The 21,519-nt window shown below is 51.2% G+C and overlaps 1 protein-coding gene across 1 annotated transcript; it reads left to right on the top strand.

The window, feature by feature from the left end:
* The first annotated feature begins 7,781 nt into the window (after positions 1 to 7,781).
* SLC15A3 (solute carrier family 15 member 3) lies at positions 7,782 to 21,492 on the top strand. The gene is made up of 8 exons (XM_066251635.1): positions 7,782 to 8,931; positions 11,928 to 12,217; positions 14,543 to 14,690; positions 15,852 to 15,962; positions 16,991 to 17,159; positions 19,086 to 19,244; positions 20,567 to 20,722; positions 21,335 to 21,492. The coding sequence occupies exons 1-8, from the start codon at positions 8,374 to 8,376 to the stop codon at positions 21,487 to 21,489; spliced, it is 1,746 nt and encodes a 581-aa protein (XP_066107732.1). The 5' UTR covers positions 7,782 to 8,373; the 3' UTR covers positions 21,490 to 21,492.
* The last annotated feature ends 27 nt before the right edge of the window (positions 21,493 to 21,519 follow it).

Raw genomic sequence — 21,519 nt, 5'->3', positions numbered from 1 at the left:
GACCACATGTGTCTAATTCACTCCTGCACCCCCTGTGGGGCTGAATAAACGTGGCCGAGGGAACGGAGGAACAGATATCTTGATTTGGTTGTGCAAGCAGAACCCTTAACGAAGTTGATGGGGACGGGCTCCGTCCTGGCCCTTTCCTGTGGGACTGCATCTCAGATTCACCTGTCCCGGCCTGACCCTGCCCTCATCTTCACTTGTCTTCATGTCCCCACCAGCGCAATGGAGAGCATTCCTCCAGGGGGTCCCACTGAAGAGGGCATTTGATGTTGCAGGTTTTGGAGACACAGGGAGCCAGGTTTCCCACCTACCTAAACCCTGCCCATCCCAGGGGGTAGGAAAGGCTGTAGCACCGACAGAGGCTGCCCTCTTGTGGAAGGTCACTAGTATAGCACAGATGGTGGACGGGTGCCTCCAGCCTCCGGTTTCATTTCAATCAAATGACATCGAGAGATGTTCATGAGAGGAACTCTGGAATGCGCTCTGTGGAAGGTGACAAAACCACCATCCTGCCCTCGAGGAGCAGTTCCCAAGCACAGGCGACCAACTGCAGCCAGGGTCAGACGAACACAGTGGGAGGCATGCTGATGAGCAGAGTTGTAAGAGACGCACATTTGGACGAGCCAAGAAAGATGGCCAGACTTCTGTCTCTGGGAATACGGTGGATGGCATATGCTGAAAAGTTCTCCTGAAACAAAAGACAAGAAAAAGGGAGGGGGGAATATATATATATATATATATATATATATATATATATATATATATATATATATAAACATATCTAGAAATGCATAGCTGAGATGGCAAGACATGAAAGATCATTGTTAGCGACCTACAAGGGCAGGAAAGCACAGACCCAAAGAGGTCACCGAGAGCAGAAGCAGAGGTTCCGGAGGCACCTGCTGATCCCAGGCAGCCAAGAGCTTCAGTTTAGTGGGACAGCACTTAGAGCCTGGGCAAAGTGAAAACAAAACACAGTTCAGACCAAGTTGTTGGATGAGGCCCACCCACCCTGGGGAGGGCAATCTGCTTTACTTAGTCTATTGATTCAGATGTTAATCTCATCCAGAAACACCCTCACAGACACACTTAGGAATACTATTTAACCAAATATCCAGGTACCTTGCACCCAGTCAGGTTGACATGTAAAATTAACCATCACAACAAGTCATCTTAAGTGAGAATAGCACAAAGCAGATAATAGACTCAGACCTACAAAAAAAATTTTTAAGATTTTTAAAAAAGATTTTATTTATTCATTTTCGAGAGAGGAAAGAGACAGAAAGGGGTGGGGGGAAGGGAGGAGCAGGAAGCATCAACTCTCATTTGAGCCTTGACTAGGCAAGCTCAGGGTTTTGAACTAGCAACCTCAGCATTTCAGGTTGACCCTTTTATCCACTGTGCCACCACAGGTCAGGCAGACCTTCAAAAATTTTAGATGGAATTATGGTATATGTAAATGTAAAATAAAGATGTTTTATAGGCTTTGAGTAATAAATGTTAATAATCAAAGGTATAGATAAGGAATGAGGCTATTTGAAATGTCCAGGAATATTTGAAAAAAGAAGTAGTGCTTCTATCAATGAAAAAATATAATCTTTGAAACTAGAAATCTAAGGACAAATAAAACGTCAGATTAACATAGTTGAAGAGAAAGCTAGTGATCTGGATGACAGATCTGCAGAATTTACCCAGAATGCATCACAGAGACAAAGAGAGGGAAACTGTGGAACAGGTTAAGAAACACAAAGGATAGAAAAATGATTTGGGTAGGTGGATCTAATTAGAGTTCCAGATGGAAATGAAACTGGAAATTAGAGTTCCAGAATTGATGAGAAGCACAATCCTCAGATCCTTGAAACTTCCCCCAAATTACACATGATAAATAAAAAGGAACAGACACCAAACACTTATGATAGCAAAACTGCTAACCACTAAAGAGATGAATGAACTATGAACTAGTCTTGCAGCTAACTTCAAAAACATTGGCAACTGAAGCCAGAGGATGGTGAAATAACATCTCAAAATGCTATGTCAAATGCATAATATCAACCTTGAATGTTTCCAGAATGAGGTTGAATGGATACATTTCCAGATAAAAACTGAGAGCACTTACAACTAACAGATCCTCTCCTAAGGACATTCTAAAGATGCTCTTCAGGAGCAAAGAAAAATAATCCCAGAAGAAAAAAATACAAGATTCAAGTAGGAATGGTGAGCAAAGAAACATGTGAACCTGGAGATAGATTAAAATAAGCATTGATGGTCTAAAGCAATTATAATTTGTGGGCTTAAAAAAAAAGAGATAAAAATAAAGACCCAGAAAACAATAACAACTGAATTGGTAAGGAGTGATCAGCATAGAAACGTCTATTAAAATAGGGACTAACTTTTGACTTTGTTAAATGAAATGTGAATATTAAACTAGTAGATCAATGGAATGGAATGAGGGGGTAAGCCTGCTATAGAACAAAAAGAAGGCAGGCAAGGACAAGAAGTGAAAGAAGAAAGGACAAACGGAAGCAGGGGTAGGTTTCAGCAGGCAGAGGCGGGTGTAGGGTGGCAGGAAGGGTTCTCCCGACAGAGGGCGCAGGGTAAGTGGAGGCAGGACACCATGGTGAGAGCATCTCTGGGGATGACGTCAGGCCCCTCAAGCAGCCCGTGTTTCACAGACATGACTGTCTGAACAGGAAGCTGGGAGATGCCCAGCTGTGTGCCCGAGTCAATGAGCTCATTTTGATTTCTAATTCTTGGAGCCATGACCATCTGAACTCAGTTTGCAAGGACACCTAGGGCTTTTCCATCCTGTGGAGAGCAGGCATTTTTCATCCAGGTTGTCTCTCTATCTCCTGACCTTGGCTAAGCAAAGGGGAATAAGCAGCATGATGGCGGGAAGCGCTCTGACCAGGAGGAAGGAAGGGAAGCCCTAGACCAGCCTCCCCTGCCAGGTGGCATGCAGGAAAATTTCATGCTGACAGACGCTTAGTGAGCATTTTCTATTGTGCCAAACACTTTACATGGGACCCCACGGCCACTGTTTTCACAAGAACCCAGTTAAACAGGTTCTGTCCTTAGTACACCCTTGCAGATGAGGAAACTGAATTGGAGAGGTGGTCTGCTCAAGATCCTACAGCGAAGAAAGTGTAGCGCTAGGCTCTGAATTCCAGTCTATCTGACCCCAAATCCTGCGCTCTAATCACAGGCAGTTCTGCTTGTTGCGGGGGGAGGCATTTGTTGCTTAGACAACAATAATAACTTTGGCTGAAACACAGCATCTCTGGCCCAAGGGACTTAATCAGTCTTGCTCCTAACCCAAGTCAAGGTCATTCCTTTATCTCCGGGGTCCAGAAACTCCTCAGTCCTGACCACCATCCTCAGACCAGTCACAGCCAACCTTTGTCTTTCCTAAGGTCCAGGGTTTACTACGACAGTCCAAATAGTCAGTACCTACGTGGACACGCATTCACTCTAATCACTTAGCCATCATTTATTCAACACAACTTAGCATGTGTTCCAGGTGCTGGGGAGGGGACACAACACTGAGCAAAAGAGACAAATGTTCCTGCTCTTACAGAGCTCATATTTTAGTGGGAGAGTCACATACGAACAATAGACAGAAGAAATAAGTAAATTATTGGAGAGTAAAGGGGGTTAGGAGTGCAAGGAAGGGGTTATAATTTTTAGTAAGGTATTTCAATAGCTTGTCCCCCACCTCCCTCCCTCAAATACAGCCTTGTTTGCAGATTGGTTATTAAGGGAACAGAGAGAGAAGCAAGGAGCAAGGATGAGTGAAATAGAAAAAGACGGAACGTCAATAAAAGGCTGCGTCACTGAGTTGGCCACATCGTGTGTAACTAGTGCTCAATCTCAGACTTACAGAAAGGTTCTCAGAACTGTCCACCCATGTATTGCCTCTATTTCTGCCACTCTGTGCTCCAGCACTGAAGTGGCCAAAGGAGAGGAGCTAACACCCACAGGAGAAGGCACCATGCTTACCTGATTGTTCGAGGCCTCTTCTGTGTAGACCTCGGTGCTAAAAATGGCTCAGTATTTGAACATTGGCCCCAGATGAGGTTGCCAGATGGATCCCGGTCAGGGCACATGTGGGAGTCTGCCTCACTATCTCCTCTCTTCTCACCAAAAAACCCCCCAAAACAAACAAACAAAAAACCCCCAAAACAACAGCTAGTTCAGCTCACAAAGGAAACAGCACCTGTGCGCTTCCTGGAAGGAACATTCTGCTTAGGACTCTCATTTTGTCACATAGAATATTAAAGAGACATGCATGCGAGGATTGTGATTTCATAACTTTAATAACTTTAACTGCTTCATGGAGGACATTTTAAGTGATTTTCCCCTTATTTTTACTCTGAGTGCATGGGGGTGATGAAGTCAATGGCTTCCGGTACAGTTCAATGCCTCCGCTTTCATTCACGCTGAAGCATTGGCAGTTTTTCCCGTCATTGCTTCTGTACCAGGCAAACGACATCTTAACACTGTATTATCATGAGAACAGTTTTGAGTTCACGGGTCCCTGAAAGGCTGTCAGGGGTTCATAGGGGTCCAGGGACCGCACTGAGAACTGATGGTTTCGGGGGAAGGACCAAGGAGCTCCGTGCTGAAACCTGGCATCTCGAATATCCCAGCTCTCGCCCTAAGCATCGTCCGAGACATAGAAGCTCTCTTCGAGGGGAAGCTTTGGGGAGATTTGACAACAGGGACATGCTGGCCAGTTGTCTCTCCTCTCCCATGTGTAGGATCTCAAGGCCTTTCCACTCCTGATCCTTCCCCATTGAACCTTTCAGGGTGGTGGCCACTGAAGCCAACACTCCATGTGGGGCCTGGAGTCAACCAGCGACGCCCCCAGATACCAAATCTGACCTTTGTGTAAGAATCAGAGCTTGAGAATCACATTAGAGGAACTCTGGAAAACTAGGGAGAGAAAAGCAGTCACTGTAATATCATCACCGTGACAACCACTGCCAGGCTGTGGCCGAGGGTGGCCCCCGAAGTTGACTCATCCTGAATGTACTGTTGATGAAAATCCCCGAGGCTGTGTTTGTTCTGCTGCTGCTGCTAAGCCACGACATCCTGGTCCTTTCAGGGTAGGTCAGGAGGCCCCAAGAAGAGGACCTGACATTTCGGATCTGTCCATGTTGTCCATATAGAACCCAAAATATACAAAGAACTCTTAAAACTTAAGAGAAAACAACATGATTAAAAATGGGCCAAAGACCTGAACAGATACCTTACCAAAGAAGATGTACAGATGGCAAAGAAGCATCTGAAAAGATGCTCCGCATCCTAGGTCATCAGGGACATGCAAATTAAAACAACAATGAGCCTGACCTGTGGTGGCGCAGTGGATAAAGCATCGACCTGGAAATGCTGAGGTCACTGGTTCGAAACCCTGGGCTTGCCTGGTCAAGGCACATGTGGGAGTTGATGCTTCCAGCTCCTCCCCCCTTCTCTCTCTCTGTCTCTCCTCCCTCTCTCTCTGTCTCTCCCTCTCCTCTCTAAAATGAATAAATAAAATAAAATAAAAATTTAAAACAACAATGAGATACCACTACGCACCAATGAGAATGGCCAAAATCCAGAACACCGACACCACCAAATGCTGCCAAGGGTGTGGAGCAATAGGAACTCCCATTCATTGCTGGTGGGTATGCAAAATGATACAGCTGCTTTGGAAGTCAGTTTGGTGGGATACTTACAAAACTAAACAGTCTCTCACCATACAATCAAGTAGTCATGCTCCTTGATATTTACTGAAAACTTAGGTCCACATAAAAACCTATACACAAATATTTATGGCAGCTTTATTCATAATTGCCAATACTTGGAAGCAACCAAGATGCCTTTCAGTAGGTGAATAGATAAATTGTGGTCCATCTACCAGGGGTTGTCAATCTCTTTATAAAAGCCGCCCACTTTTGCAGTGCTGGTCAACCTGGTCCCTGGGGGCGGGGGTAGGGACCAGGTTGACCAGCACTGCAAAAGTGGGCGGCTTTTATAAAAATTTTGACGACCCCTGAGAGACAACTGAATATTATTCAACACTAAAAAGAAATGAACTATCAAGACATGGAAAGACATGGAGGAAATTTAGGTGCATTTTACTAAGTGAATGAAGCCAATCTGAAAAGGCTGCATATGGTATGACTCCAACTAGATGACATTCTGGAAAAGGCAAAACTGTAGAGACAGTATAAAGGTCAGGGGTCGCAGTGGAGGGGGGAGAGAGAATAGGCAGAGGACAGAGGATTATTAGGGAAGTGAGAATACTCTGCATGATATTATAATAATGGATGCAGGTCATTCTACATTTGTCCAAACCCACAGAATGTGCACTATCAAGAGTGAACTCTTGCCTGACCAGGCGGTGGCGCAGTGGATAGAGCGTCGGACTGGGATGTGGAAGGACCCAGGTTCGAGACCCCGAGGTCACCAGCTTGAGCATGGGCTCATCTGGTTTGAGCAAAAGCTCACCAGCTTGGACCCAGGGTCGCTGGCTCCAGCAGGGGGTTACTTGGTCTGCTGAAGGCCCGCAGTCAAGGCACATATGAGAAAGCAATCAATGAACAACTAAGAAGTCGCAACGTGCAATGAAAAACTAATCATTGATGTTTCTCATCTGTCTCCATTCCTGTCTGTCTGTCCCTGTCTATCCCTCTGACTCCCTGTCTCTGTAAAAAAAAAAAAAAAAGAGTGGACTCTTGGGGATTCTGATGTGTCTGTAGGCTCATCCTTGGTAACAGAAAATGAACCGTTCTGGTGAGTGATGCTGATACTAGGAGAGGTTATACATGTGTGGGGAAGGGGTGTGTGGGAAATCTCTGTATCTTTCTCTCAATTTTGTTGTAAATCTTAAACTATTCTAAAAAAAATAGTCTTTTTAAAAAAGCCAGATAATACCTGATAGAACCTCTACTGGGGGACAATAAACCAGTCCTTGAAGGAGCATTATGTGTTTCAAAGACATGAAAACATGACAATGTGGCAGAGAGGGTGACAAGAATCCATCAGGCAACTACTTAAAATAGGATGATCAGGGGAGGTCTCTGTGAAAAGAAGCCGTTTCAGCGGAACCCTGAACAAAGAGAAGCCAGCCATGCAAGGACCTGGAGGAAGAGCAGTTCTGGCGGACAAAAGAGCAGAGACAAAGGCCCTGAGGCAGGAAAGAGCATGTGAGGGGATGAGAAAGATGGTCAGTGTGGCTGCCATGAGGGTGGAGGAGGGAAGGGGTCAGATCTCACTGGGCCTATGGGTCCAGGTGAGGACAGCCTCTGAGGAAGGGAGTGCTGAGGCCTGATTTTGATTTACTCTGAGGTCCACGGCTCTCTCAATCTCAACTCAACTCATTTGCGGGTGCTGTATGGCGTCACCCGCTTCTTGACAGTGACTTCTTCCTTCCTCACAGTGGCATTTGCACAATCTGAATTGCATTTTGACAGCTTCCTCTGACACTCAGGAGCCGGGGCAGTGGTTTACCCCTAGTTCAGTTACCGTGAACCAGTCATCCTGCCTGCCTTCCTCCCCACTCCACTGGGCCTCAGTCTCTGCATCTGCAAAACGGGTGGGTGGGACCAAATGACAAACGATCTTACCAGTTCTTTCATTCTAGCTCTGGATGGTGACTGGAAGAGAATGCACCCACAGTGGAGTCAGGGGAGAAATGAAAGTGAAAGATGGGAAATGTTCTTCCTGGCTCCAGGAAGGCCAGTGGGGGGAGGGGTGGGGTAATTGGCAGGGAAGGAGGGAGGTTTTTAGAAAGCTGGGCGGGCAGCTTTCATTTCTCCAAAACATCCCACGGCCCCATGTGATGCAGCCTGGCCACAGACGCAGTGAAAGGGGAAGCCAGGGGGCTCCCCGGGGTTTCTCAAGAGCAGAGGGCTGGACAGAGGCTGAGCCAGGAGGGAGCGACTTGGAGGGGAGGTCCGGGCAGAGTCAGCGGAGGGAGCCCTCCTCCCCAGAGTGCAGACCAGGTGTCACAGGAGCGGGGCAACAGTTACGGGAGGGCGACCAACCAGGGAGGCCAACTAGAGAGGAAAAGGAGGGGCAGAGAACTGGGGGGAGGGAGGGGGCGGCGAGGACCAGAGGAAGGGGAGAGAGAAGCGGGGAGAAGGAGGAAGAGTCGGGGGTGGGAGGAGGGGAGAGAGAGTTGAGAATTAAGGAGAGGGAGAATCTGGGTAGCAGCAGAGGGACAGGGTGTGGGGGAGAGAAAGGGAGAGGAGGCAGGGAAGTGCAGTGGGTAAAGGGGAGGGGAGGGTGAGCCACTGGGGGTGAGAAAGGAGCAGGGCCAGTTGGGCGGAGGGAGGAGAAGAGTGGGGTCGCGGGGAGGACCGGAGGCTCGGGAAGGCCGGGATGCCCGGGCCGCGCGCCCGGGGGCAGCCCCGCGGGCCGGGGGAGCGGCAGCCGCTGCTGGCGCGCAGCCCGCGGGGCCCCCGACGGTGGCGGCTGGCGGCGGCGGCCGCGGTGCTGCTGGTGCAGATGCTGGAGCGCGCCGCCTTCTTCGGCGTCGCGGGCAACCTCGTGCTGTTCCTCAACGGCGCCGCCTTCAACTGGGACGGTGAGCAGGCGTCGCGCGCCGCGCTCATCTTCCTGGGCGCCTCCTACCTGCTGGCGCCCGTCGGCGGCTGGCTGGCCGACGTGTACCTGGGCCGCTTCCGCGCCATCGCCCTCAGCCTCCTGCTCTACGTGGTCGCCTCCAGCCTGCTGCCGGCCACCGCCTTCCCCGACGGCCGCCGCTCCTTCTGCGGCGAGCTGCCCGAGGCGCTGCTGACCACCGCCTGCCCCTTGCCTGGCTGCCCGCGCCCCTCGGCCTCCCCCTACTGCGCGCCCACCCTCTATGTCGGCCTGCTGCTGCTCGCCCTGGCCGCCAGCTCCGTCAGGAGCAACCTCACCTCCTTCGGGGCCGACCAGGTGAGTGGCAGGAGGGCCGCCCCTTCGGGAGACCCCGGGAGCGAGGAGGGAAAGTGAGGGACGTGGGCAGAGACCCGGGGTCAGGAGGCTCTGACTCCCAGGGTGACCTCGAGCCACTTCCTCTCTCTGGGCCCAGTTTCCTTATTTGAAAGAACAGGAGGTGCTCACTCTAACAACAAGATGGTGACAACAGTAATTAAACCATAGTTGTTCATCTTTCGCTGTGTGCTACTTCAAATGTTTTCACTCATTTATTTAATCCTCTTAACTGCCCAAGAGGTAGGTAGTATTGTTATGTCTGTTTTACAGATGCGGACAGTAAGATTTCAGGACATTAATCACCCTGTCCAAGGTCACATAGAGAGCAGATCAAAGAGCTAGGTAAGGGTAGCTGGACTCCAGGCCTCACCATGAACTCCCGCCTTTATGCGTTGTAGGGGTCTGGAGCCTAGGGCAGGAGCAAATCTCTTCCCACCAGCTGTGCCAGAGGTTGAGCCAGACTGGCTTGCTCAGATCCTAGGTCTGCCACTTATTAGCCAGGGGCACTTGGGCACACATCTTAGCCTCTGAGCCTCTCTCTGGACCCTTTGGACAGAGCATGGCACATAGGAGACATTCAATAGATATTTGCTAAATGAGTTAAGTGCCTAACAACATGGATATATTTTACTTTTTGTAATAGCTCTACTCAGTGGTATTAGACAATAATTTTAAATAATATGTAATATGATTAAAACAATCACATGCAGTGTTCATGAACAAAAGCAGATGAGAAATGAGTGCAGAATATGATTACAGCTAGGTGACAAAACTCAGTGACAGCTATGCGGACAACCTGGCAGAAAAAATTGTAACAGTATAATCACATCATTGAACTAATTTGTACATTTTCTATAACTGTCCTGTTTTTCAAATGTTCTTTAATTGCATGTTTTATGATCATAAAAGGGACATTTTTAAAAAAAGATCATTGCCTCCAGCTGGCATCCGTAACCCAGCACCCAGCACAGTTTCCAGAGTCCTTGCCAAGGAGTTCCTCATCAGCCTGTATGGGTCCCTTTGATGATGGGGACTCAGTGCCCCCAGAGAGTGCTGTTTCTGAGCCCACGCTGACCTTCCTTCAGAACAGGAGACCCTGCCAGCTGCCAATAAGAATCTCTCATCGTTCCTTAATTCTGCTCTTTCAGTGACATCTCGCGACACCCCTGGGTGTCATTAACCTGTACTCTTGACCTTACTGACCTCCAGAGGACCCCGCCTCCATCCAGTGCCTCCTCCCTCCTGGTGGCAGGACTGGTCTCCCGGAGGTCAGGCGACTGGGCAGAGCCTTCAGTGGCATCACGACTGACGACAGCTCCTGTGCATTCTCCCATTTACTGGGCATGGACTTGGGTGGCTCAGTGCCACACTGGAAGGCTGCTTTGGGGTTGTCCTGCACCTGGCCCTTAAGACAGTTCAGAAAAACTGAAGTGGTTTGAAGTAGAATGGGCATCGCTGGATTTGCGTTTTTTAAAAATGGCTCTGACTCCAGTGGATGGGAGTAACAAGATGGGCACAGCAGAGCAGCGAAGGGCTGCTGCGAATTCAGGGGGGCAGTCAGATGGGGGGGGTGCGGGTGGGGGGGCTGGCGCCATCTGGACAGCTATACCCAGGCTCCCCGCGTGTGTAGCACATTGCCGGTTTCAGCAAGGATCATCCATCATCCTTGACAAAGTGCTCGTTTCTCTCCTGAATCTGCTGCCTGCTCTTCCCCTTCAGAGTTGCAATTGTCGTCTCCATTTACATCCAATTAAGAAATGGAAGTGGCTGCTCATAATGGGACTTATTCAATTTGCTGCTTGAAGGTCTACAGCATAGGATTCAGTGAGGGGACAAGCCCAACCCTCTCCGTCAACAAGAGGTCCCCTCAGAATCTCCACAGGAGTAGTTTTAAATGCATCTCTATGGACTATCATTTTACATTTAGAAAAGGAAGAAAATACTGACCCTTTCCCCCAATGCAACTACGGAAAGCAAAGCTCGACAAACTCTTAGCTATTGGAAACACGCATCTCTGGATAGAAGGGAAGCAGTGGAGCCTGAGCTTGGGGGGGGGGGGTCACTGAAATGGTGAGGGCTTTAACGGTGTACAGAATCATTTATCTAGAGAAGTGACCTTCAGTCCTCACTGCTTTTGTTTAGAAATGCAGATGCCCAGGCCCTGCCCCAGACCTGCTGAGTGAGAATCTGGGACCAGGGTCTGGGAGGGCGGGCCTGCCAGTGAAGCTGACTCGAGCCACCAGACCGGAAGGGGGCCCGGGGCCTGTTTCAGATTGATTCAAATCGGAGTAAAGATTTTCAGCCTTCTGCCCTTGCTGGGAGGCCTGAATTTCATTTTCCTCCCATCGGGGCTGCGTCCAGGACCACCTCGGCTTTCCCTGATTATGTCAACCTTGTGTGACTGGGCATGTATCGGGAGGCAAGGCAGCGTGAAGGGATGGGCCACAGTAGAAAACTGTCTCATCTCCCAACTGTGGAGGAAGTTCTCAATTAGGTCTCTAACTGTTCTTTCAGTCGTGTGTATATCACGTTTAATCATGTGGAGCAGACCTGAGATCTTTTTCCTTTTTCTAATTATAAAGGTGATGCATATTGTAGGTTGCTCAGAGACAAAGGAATAAATCAACCAGAAAATGAACCAAGTGGCTTCACAGACATCTGTTCTGTGCACTATTTGGTGACAATAAAAAAGGAATGTGTGTCATGGGCATGAGGATACAGCTGTGCGAGACAGTCCTGATGATTAACAAGTGGCTCCTAAGAGAAGGATTTACCCATTCACTCAACAAATATTTTTTGAACACCTATTTATTGACCGTGGATTAGGAAAGTGCTGGAATGGCTACCCTCTGACCCACGAAGTGTGCCCGTGGGAGAGGGGGTACAACTACAGAGGCTATGCCCTGGTGGGGTGCCCCTGGCCCTCCTCGGCCCTCACTCTCACCCCCGCCTGGCAGGTGATGGGTCTTGGCCGCCATGCCAGTCGCCGCTTCTTCAACTGGTTTTACTGGAGCATCAATGTGGGTGCTGTGCTGTCACTGCTGGTGGTGGCCTTCATCCAACAGAACATCAGCTTCCTGATCGGCTACAGCATCGTCGTGGGCTGCGTGGGCCTGGCCTTCTTCACCTTCCTCTTTTCCACCCCTGTCTTCATCACCAAGCCCCCCATGGGCAGCCAAGTGTCCGCTATGCTTAAACTTGCTCTCCAAAACTGCTGTCCCCGGCTCTGGTGCCAACAATCTGCCAGGTAAGGAGGGGGCTCTGGGCGAAGGGGGCCACCTAGCCTGGAGAAGTGCCTTGGGAAGCTCCCGGGAAGCCATGGCCCAGTGGGAAGACGTTCTGGTTGTCCTTTAGGATGACCTCATCTCCAGTGGGCCAGAGCTGCCCACTGTCGCTGAGGATGGCAGTGGAGATCAGGGTGGTGGGATTGCTGATGGGTGAATTGTAGAAACTATGAAGATGTCAATGGTCTGTTTTTTCTTTATTAAGTGAGAGGTGGGGAGGCAGGGAGGCAGAGAGACAAGCTCCTGGATGTACCCTGACAGGGATCCACCTGGCAATCCCCTTACAGGGCAATGCTCTGCCCCTGTGAGGCAGCTGCTCTGTTGCTCGGCAACCGAGCTATTTCAGTGCTTGAGGTGAGGTCATGGAGCCATCCTCAGCACCCGGATCTCACTTGTACCAACCGAGCCATGGCTGCGGGAGGGAAAGAGAGAGAGGTAGAGAGAGAAGGGAGAGGGGTAGGGGTTGAGAAGCAGATGGTCAATTCTCCTGTGTGCCCTAACCAGGAATAGAACCTGGGACTTCCACATGCTGGGTTGACATTCAGTGGTCTTGACAGTGATGGTGATGAAGACAGGGATGATGGTGCTAGTCGCTACTGTGATGATAAACTCAGTAAATGGTGATAACAATGGCAGTAGAGGTGGCGACAGTGGAGATGATGGTACCAGTGAAGGTTGTTGGGATATAATGTATAATTCCACACTTTCCTGATCTTAAGTATAAGAAAGTTTAAGAAATCAGCCAAACTGGCTCCTCCCCCATTAGTTGGCAAACAAGGGAGGAAGGTTCTGAATGGCCTGTGCTTGCACGTGCACATGCACAGTGGCTGCCTTCTGCCCCCCCCCCCAAGTTAATCAACTGCTTATGCTAAGTAAAAGCTGTCTCCAGACCTTAGAGGCAGCAACAGCTCCTGTGTGTAGGTTCTAGGTGGGAAAGGGCACAGCATGTTTTCCCCCAACCTCGTGCATTGCTGTAGGGTTGGTTTCAATGATCCATCGCTGCCTACTAACAAACCACCCCGGAACTTAATGGCTTAGGCAATGACCTCCCATTACCTCTCACTATGGCTCACTTACATGTTAGTTGTCAAGGAGGCACCTTGGTTCATTTCCATGTGGCCTCGCCATGTGGCTGGAGCTTCTCAAGGCAAGCTGTCTGGGTGGCAAGAGGAGGGAGTGAACATTACAAAGTAGATGACGTTCAAAAGGGTCAGCACAGTCAAAAGGCTGGCCCAGACTCAAGGGCAGGGCAAATAAACTCCACCCACTGGCGGAGTGACATCACACACTGGGAGGGGAGAAGCTGATGGTGGCTGTCTTTGGAAATGGCCACACTGCTATTTGCCTACCTCCCCCTCTTTTTTGAATCTCAATGAGGCTAAGCTCTCATGCAAGAAGGGGTCAGAAACTTCTCAGAACAAAGGGCAGATGGTAAAGATTGCACGCTAGTTGGTCTGTCCTGTCTCTGTCTCTTTGTAGTGATCTGTCCACTCCCTACCCATCCACTTTCTACCTCCTTGACATATAGGGAGAAGGCTGTCATGTTGAGGAGGATGGACTTGGAGACAGTGAGTGGGAGGATTTTGGTGTATCAAATCTGTGACAACTCTCGCCTGACCTATGGTGGCACAGTGGATAAAGCATTGACCTGGAACTCTGAGGTCACCGGTTCAAAACCCTGGTTTCCCTGGTCAAGACACATATGGGAATTGAAGCTTCCTGCTCCTCCTCCCCTTCTCTCTCTCTCTCTCTCTCTCTCCTCTCTAAAATGAATAAATCTTTAAAAAAAATATGTGACAACTCTCTGAGTCAGGCATGGACAGGGACTTCCTTGGTTCCCATTACAAATTGATGCTACGAACCAAAAATTCCCCCAAGAATGCTCACCACAATCTCTGGTCTTAAATTCCTTTGGGGCACAAGGGACAACTGCTATAGGGGGGAAAGCCCTCGACCAGCCAGCTTTGCTGTAAAGGAGGTGATAATATTGACAGTGGCAATGCCAGCACTGGAGAATATGACAATAGTAACAAAAACTCCATGGAGAAGATGGCTTTGGTGACAGTGATCACGTTCCTCGTGGCGGTGTTAGGATGCTGGCATTGGTGGTGACGGTGCTAATGGCGAACGTGGTGCTGATGGGGGAATGAGGACGGTGGTGGTGTCGGCACTGATGTCTGTCATAACTGACTCTCGGGGAGCAGGATTAAATGAGGAGGTAACGGTGGAGGTGAAAATCGTGCCATGGTAGTGGTGATGATGGCTGCCATTTTGTCTGCTGCCCACAGAGACCCTCAAGGTGCCCAACTGCTGCCTGACCAGAGGTCTCCCCAGCCTGGCCCGTCCCCCCAAGAGGACATCGCCAACTTCCGGCTGCTGGTGAAGATCTTGCCCGTCATGGTGATGCTGGTGCCCTACTGGATGGTGTACTTCCAGGTGAGCACCCTCGCCCTTTCGCTCTGGGGGGACTGGCTCCCGAGCCCCCTCACTGGTTTCTTCTCTCATTGTAGAAGGCCAGGGCGTGCAGAAAGGGCAAGGGGACCACAAAGTGAACAGCTGGCACGGGCCTGGCGCAGAGCCGCCCCCATCGTTAAACTCCCTCGTGCGGTATAATGTGAGGGGCCACGGAGGCAGGGCTGAGGCCCGGTGATGTGAGGCTGTCTCTCTGGGCCTCAGTTCCCTCCTGTGTGAGGGGAGGGCCTTAGACAAAGACTCACAGCTCTGCAGCATTCCAGTTTTCCTAACTTGGCAACTGAGGCCCAGAGAAGGTCTGTCGGCTGGCCAAGACCCCACAGCGAGTTAGGGGCAAGCTCGGTGTACTGCGTACTTTGTAACAGTGGTTCCCCACCTGGCTGTGCCTCACAATCACCTGCAGAGTTTTTCTTTTTAAACAAAGATTCCCAAGGCCCACGTCAGACTTCTGAAAGAGAACTCCTGGGGGAGGTGTCTAGTGTGATCAGCTTCTCAGATGATAGTGTGTGTGTGTGTGTGTGTGTGTCCCTGGCTGATTCTCAGACATCCCACTTGTCAGAATATTGACATCCTTCCACACCAGTTGACAAATAGCAGCTGCCCGGAGCAACCCAAATGCCCTCTCCTGCCCCCTACCCTCCTGCGGGGCTCTGTTGGACGCCCCTCCATTATCTAACGACTAAAGGGGTAAAGGCTGCACCTGTCCCCATGTCCAGAGCCATTCGAATGGGTCAGTGCTTGCACGTTTCCTGGCTGTGTCAACCTGTGGGACTCAGCTTGGCCTCAGTGTCATTGTTTTTCCCATGTTGACCAGCATTTATCCACGCCTACTCTGTGCCAGGCCCTGGAGACACAGTGTGAGTCCGACCCGCTGTGCCCAGCTCTGGAATAAAGCCACCCGCACAGCTCGTGGGCCTGGGAGCAGAGTGAAGGAAGCTCCCACCAAGCCTGCTTTTGAGGAGCAAGGAGGGTGGGCGGTCACTTTCCCCTTGAGGCTGGGGAGGGGACAGCCGCTGAGCTGCCCTGTGCTGCTGCTGAGGAGTGTCCCCTGAGAACTGGAGTGTCCTGGGGCTGGAGGGGAGGTGGCCAGCCCTGTTCCGGTCTCACCTCCATCTTTCTTGGCAGATGCAATCCACGTATGTCCTACAAGGTCTTCACCTCCACATCCCGAACATTTTCCCAAGCTACCCTGGCAACAGCTCTGTGGCTCGGGGAGCCCTGGACAGTGGCTACAAGGTGAGAGTTGCCTGGGGTATCAGCCCCAGTTCAGGCCGTCCTGGGGCTTCCTCCCAGAAGAGGAGGAAACGGAGCTGCCTCTCTACTCCCCTCGCCCAATGGCAGGGTGTCCCCGGGGCATAGGAAAGGCACTTGGAGGGTGGGCACACTTGTGCCACAGCCCAGCCACCCAGTCAAGATGCTCAACTGCTCAAAAGGTTCCAGGCCAGCTTCACTCCCCCCCACTGCAGCTCTGGGACGGCCTTCCTGCCCGATTTGCCCCAGGCCCTCAGCTCAGGGGCACCCAGGTCCCTCCTCAACTCTGCCTGGCCCCTCTCCCTCTACGGCAGTGGTCCCCAACCTTTTTGGGCCACGGACCGGTTTAATGTCAGAAAATATTTTCACGGACCGGCCTTTAGGGTGGGACGGATAAATGTATCACGTGATTGAGACAAGAGTCAAGAGTGAGTCTTAGACGGATGTAACAGAGGGAATTTGGTCACTTTTTAAAAATAAAACATCGTTCAGACTTAAATATAAATAAAACGGAAATAATGTAAGTTATTTATTCTTTCTCTGCGGACTGGTACCAAATGGCCCATGGATCGGTACTGGTCCGCAGTCCGGGGGTTGGGGACCACTGCTCTATGGGACCCCTGCCTGTCCCCAAGACTTTCCAAACCAGCTCCTTGGCATTTCAGACTTGTGAAACCAAAGACCTTTAGAGCTGGCAGGTGAATGGTATATTGACCACTACACCTCAATTTGCTGCCCATGGCAGACACCACTAATCAATCATGACATTCTTTATGCTGAGCGGGTGAATGCTCCAGGTAGACACTACCAATGGATAAAAGTTAGAGGAACCTATTTGCCATCTGCCATCCAATCCCACCCCCTGGTTACACAGCTGGGGGGTGTGCCTTCCGGAAGAGGGAAAGACCTGACTCCGGATCGCACAGGGACAGTCTGGAGTCCAGTTCTCCCAGTGCCAGCCCAGAGCTCCTCCTGCCCTGCTAGCCTGCCTCTCCTGACTCCTCCTTGCCCAGATCCCGGAAGCCTGGCTCCTGCTGGCCAACGTCGTGGTGTTGCTGATCCTGGTGCCGGTGAAGGACCGCCTGCTGGACCCTTTGATGCTGAGGTGCAAGCTGCTGGCCTCGGCTCTGCGGAAGATGGCCCTGGGGATGTGCTTTGGTTTTGCTTCCGTTGTTGTGGCAGGTGTGGTGGGCCTGAGCGGAGGCTGGGGTAGGGCTGGCCTTGTCTTGGGGTGGGGGGAGGCTAGTTCCACTACGGCTGAGGCTGAAGCTGGGAGCCTGGGCCAAGGCTACCCTCCCCTGTGGGTACCAGCCTGGCTGCCCATCAGCGTGAGCTGAAGGAAGCCTTCCTCATTGAGTCTAGCACGCCCTGGTCTGACAGATGAGGACACTCGGACCAAGAGAGGGAAATGGGTTTTTCCAATGGAATGTAAGCTCCCTGAAGTCAGGGATTGTTTCTTCTTTTTTATTCATCTGTATGAATAATGCATGTGGACACTGAACAAATGTGTTAAATGAATTTTGCAAAGACACACAGCCGCCTAGTAGCACATGGGAACTCCCCCCCACCTCCCGCCCAAGTATTTATTTATTCTCTTCCTTCTTTCATTTCAAAAGACTTCGGTCCTGGCCGGATGGCTCGGTTGGTTGGAGCATCATCCTGCTACGCAAAGGTTGCAGGTTTGATTCCATCAGGGCACATACAGGAACAGGTCAATGTTTCTGTCTCTCTCTAAAATATCAATCAGTTTAAAAAAAAGAATTTGAAGCCACTTATAAAAAGGTGCTCAGGTAAGACAGCCTTTCATGCTGCTGCCCAAACCTCAGCCCCTTGCACTTAATGATCCTGAAGTTTCTTAGAGTCTCTAAGCTTCATCCTTAAAACAGAAATAGCAATTTATTGCGACCTGGTGCAGGGCCCAGGCTCTGCCCACGTGGAATGTGGTCGAGCGGGAGTGTTGTGCAGATTAAGCAAGGTGAAGTCCGTGAAGCACCCAGCACCGTGCCTGGACCACAACTAGGAGCCGGGGGAATTAATAAACAGTATTGTGTTGAATGATTGGAAACCAAACTAGGTTCTTTTTAAGCTATGTGCTTCAATGCATTTTTATGCTGTTTTATCCTCACAATAACACTGGGATTTTTATTCCTACTTCTAGCATAAGGGAATTGGTTCTCCGGGAGGTTAAGTGATTTGCCCAAGGTTACACAGCTAGTCAGTGGAAGGGCCCGGATTGGAACCCAGGTCACCTAACCCCGTATCCTGTCTTCGTTCCACTAGAGCAGTGGTCCCCAACCTTTTTTGGGCCACGGACCGGTTTAATGTCAGAAAATATTTTCACGGACCGACCTTTAGGGTGGGACGGATAAATGTATCACATGACCGAGGCAAGTGTCAAGAGTGAGTCTTAGACTGATGTAACAGAGGGAATCTGGTCATTTTAAAAAAATAAAACATCGTTCAGACTTAAATATAAATAAAACGGAAGTAATGTAAGTTATTTATTCTTTCTCTGCGGACTGGTACCAAATGGCCCACGGACCGGTACCGGTCCACGGCCTGGGGTTGGGGAGCACTGCCCTAGAGCACAGCTGTCTCCTTAGCAGTGAAGGGGAGGGAGGGAAAATACGATAGATTGGAAAGCCAGGTGAGAAACCCTCTGGGACACTTGACGCTGCTGTAGAGGAGTCATGTGATATCATGGAAAGTGGGCCAGCTTTGGAACCAGACCCACTGGGGCTCAAATCCAGCCGCAATTACTTATCAGCTGTACGACTCCGGGCTGATTGCTTCACCTAAATTTCTTTTTCTTCATTTGCAAGAATGTATATTAAATGCCTAGCAGACAAGAAGCCCCCAATGAATGAGAGTTGTTCCTGTCATAGAGTGCAAAACTTAGCTCTGAGCTTCCTAGCAGCCAAGGCAAAAAGGGAAGAGTTGGACCCCAAATCTTGACACACCTACCTACCCTTGTCCAGTATTCTTTTCCTCACTTGCTGCCTGGCCTGATATTGGCTACTTAGTGAGTACCCAGCACACGTCAAGCTCTGCCATGGGTTTAGCTGCATGGAGTGGGCCCAGATGCAATCCCCTTTTCTCCCCCATCAGGATTCCTGGAGATGAAGCGTTTAGAATACATCCATCGCAACCAGACGATAGCCCAGCAGATCGGGGTGGACGTGTACTATGCAGCGCCGCTGGCCATCTGGTGGCAGATCCCTCAGTACCTGCTCATCGGGATCAGTGAGACTTTTGCCAGCATCCCAGGTACCCTGGACTCCTCCCTGCTCTCATACCCGTCACGGGCTCTGCTGGTGGTGCCTCGAAGTCAGAGGTCTCACAGGCATGGCCTCTAGGGCGTGTCTGCATGGAGGAGCCAGGATTTTCTGAGTGGGGCGGCTTTCCAGTGGAGATTTATTAGCACCTGGTTCACGCCAGGGGATAGGCACTCGGATTTGATGGTGAATAAGACACTTCCCACTCTTTTCCACATACCCCCTGCTGCCATGTTCCCACCCTCTGCATCTTTGCAGCTGCAGTGCCCCCTGCCTCAGACTGAAAATAAGCCTCTGTTTCCCCTTAAGTCCCAAGCCTAAATGCCGTCTCCTTCACAAGGTCCTCCCAAGGTCCCCCCGGGCAGGAGGGGTCCTCGGTCTTCTCCCTTGTCACCTGTATCACAGTAGCCGGCCTCTGTGTTGTAGTAATGCATTTGTGGGTCTGCCTCCCAGGCTGGGCTGTGAGCCGAGAGCTGCAGGGCTGGGCCGGGGCCTTCAGTGAGCTCGTAGCAGGGGCCCCCTCAGTGGCAGACACGGGAGGCTGGGTGGGACTCATGGGGTGGAGGGGCGGTATCAGTCTCCTGGATAATAAACCTAGTGAAGTTGGGGAGGGGGGTGACTATAGGGTACTGGGGGAGGCCTGGGGTGTGGTGGGGAGGGGACACAACTCAGCAGGTGAGAGCAAGGATCTCACAGGCAACAGCACAAAACAAAGAGCCGAGCCTTGGGGGAGTGTGGGGGAGAAGGCTGGAGGTGCAGGTCCTTGTAGGTTGAGCCTGGATGTTGAGGTTTCTCTCAAGGGCAGCAGCCCCACCCCAGGGGCATTTGGGCAGGGAAGGGACCCCATTGGAGACAGTCAGACATCTGGCTGTGTGAGGAGGAGGAAGATGGGAGACGGGAGTTCGAGAGGCATTTGCAGAGGTCTGGCAGGAAATGTCCGGGTGAGGTTTGGCCCGGGCGGAGGGAACAGAGGGCACACACTGAGAAGAGGTTTCTGAGGCTGAAGCAGAGCGATCTGGTGACAGTATTGGACGTGGCCATGAAGGATAAAGGACAGAGGGTGAAGGTGGCAGGGAGGTGCGGGAGGAGGGGAGACAGAGTCCTTGGGACAATACGGGGGGGGAGGGGCGTTGTCCGGTGGGAGGTCCACAAGGTGGGTGAGCGGGACAGAGGTGACAGGTCAGGGGTGCCCTGGCGCTGGAATAGCCACGGAGCAGTCAGTCCTCTGGCGGAGGCTGGCTGGGGGTGGGGTGGAGCTTGGGGCCCAGGGGGCAGGAGCGGGGCCCCTTGCTCACCCCTCTTCTCCCTCTGCAGGCCTGGAGTTCGCATACTCAGAGGCCCCTCGCTCCATGCAGGGCGCCATCATGGGCATCTTTTTCTGCCTGTCGGGGGTGGGCTCGCTGTTGGGCTCCAGCCTGGAGGCACTGCTGTCACTGCCGGGGGGCTGGTTACACTGCCCCAAGGACTTCGGTGAGTGGGGGCCTCCCTGGGAGTGGGGCACGGGTGGAGGGAGGCTTGGAAAGGAGTTGACAACTGCTAAGTGCTGATGAAGCAGCAGGCTGGACTGAGAACGGGGTTCCAGCTGAACTTGGCCAATCGCCCCCAGCATGGCCTCTCCTCCTAGGGCCTCAGTTTCCCCAACTATCAAAAAGGAAGCACAGAACTCAGTGGATCTCCAGGTTTCCTTCTTGTTTCTGGAACTCTGCCATTCTAGCGGACGGGGTCACCCTTCCTGGTGGTATTTGTTTTAAGCCACCAAAAGAATAGTTAGCCCTAGCCAGGTAGCTCAGGTGTTTTGAGCATCTTCCCGATACGCCAAGGTTGCGAGTTTGATCCCCAGTCAGGGCACATACAAAAATCAACCAGTGAATGCTCCCTCCCTCTCTCTCTCAAATCAATCAATAAAACAATTAAATTAAAAATAAATAAGAATAGCTAACAGCGTATTGTGGAGACCCAGGGCAGCCCGATGCTGGGGGGCTATCAGCCTAGTGTCTTCAGACCCCACTGAGCGGCCACACTGCCTCAGCTGCCGGCTCCAGGGAAGCCCAGCCTGACCCAATCGCCATCTCCTTTCCCCAGGGAACATCAACAACTGCCATTTGGACCTGTACTTCTTCCTGCTGGCGGGCATCCAGGCCGCCACTGCCCTCCTGTTTGTGTGGATCGCGGCTCGCTATGAGAGGGCAGCTCCCGGCCCCGCCTCCCAACGTGGTCCCAGCAGGGACAGGGGCTGACTCGCGCCCCCTCCTCTCACTTCTTTCCTC

This window comes from Saccopteryx bilineata, chromosome 1 (genome assembly GCF_036850765.1).
Source record: "Saccopteryx bilineata isolate mSacBil1 chromosome 1, mSacBil1_pri_phased_curated, whole genome shotgun sequence".
Taxonomy (NCBI): domain Eukaryota; kingdom Metazoa; phylum Chordata; class Mammalia; order Chiroptera; family Emballonuridae; genus Saccopteryx; species Saccopteryx bilineata.
Note: the sequence above shows the minus strand (reverse complement) of the source record. Positions and strands in the feature narration are given on the sequence as shown.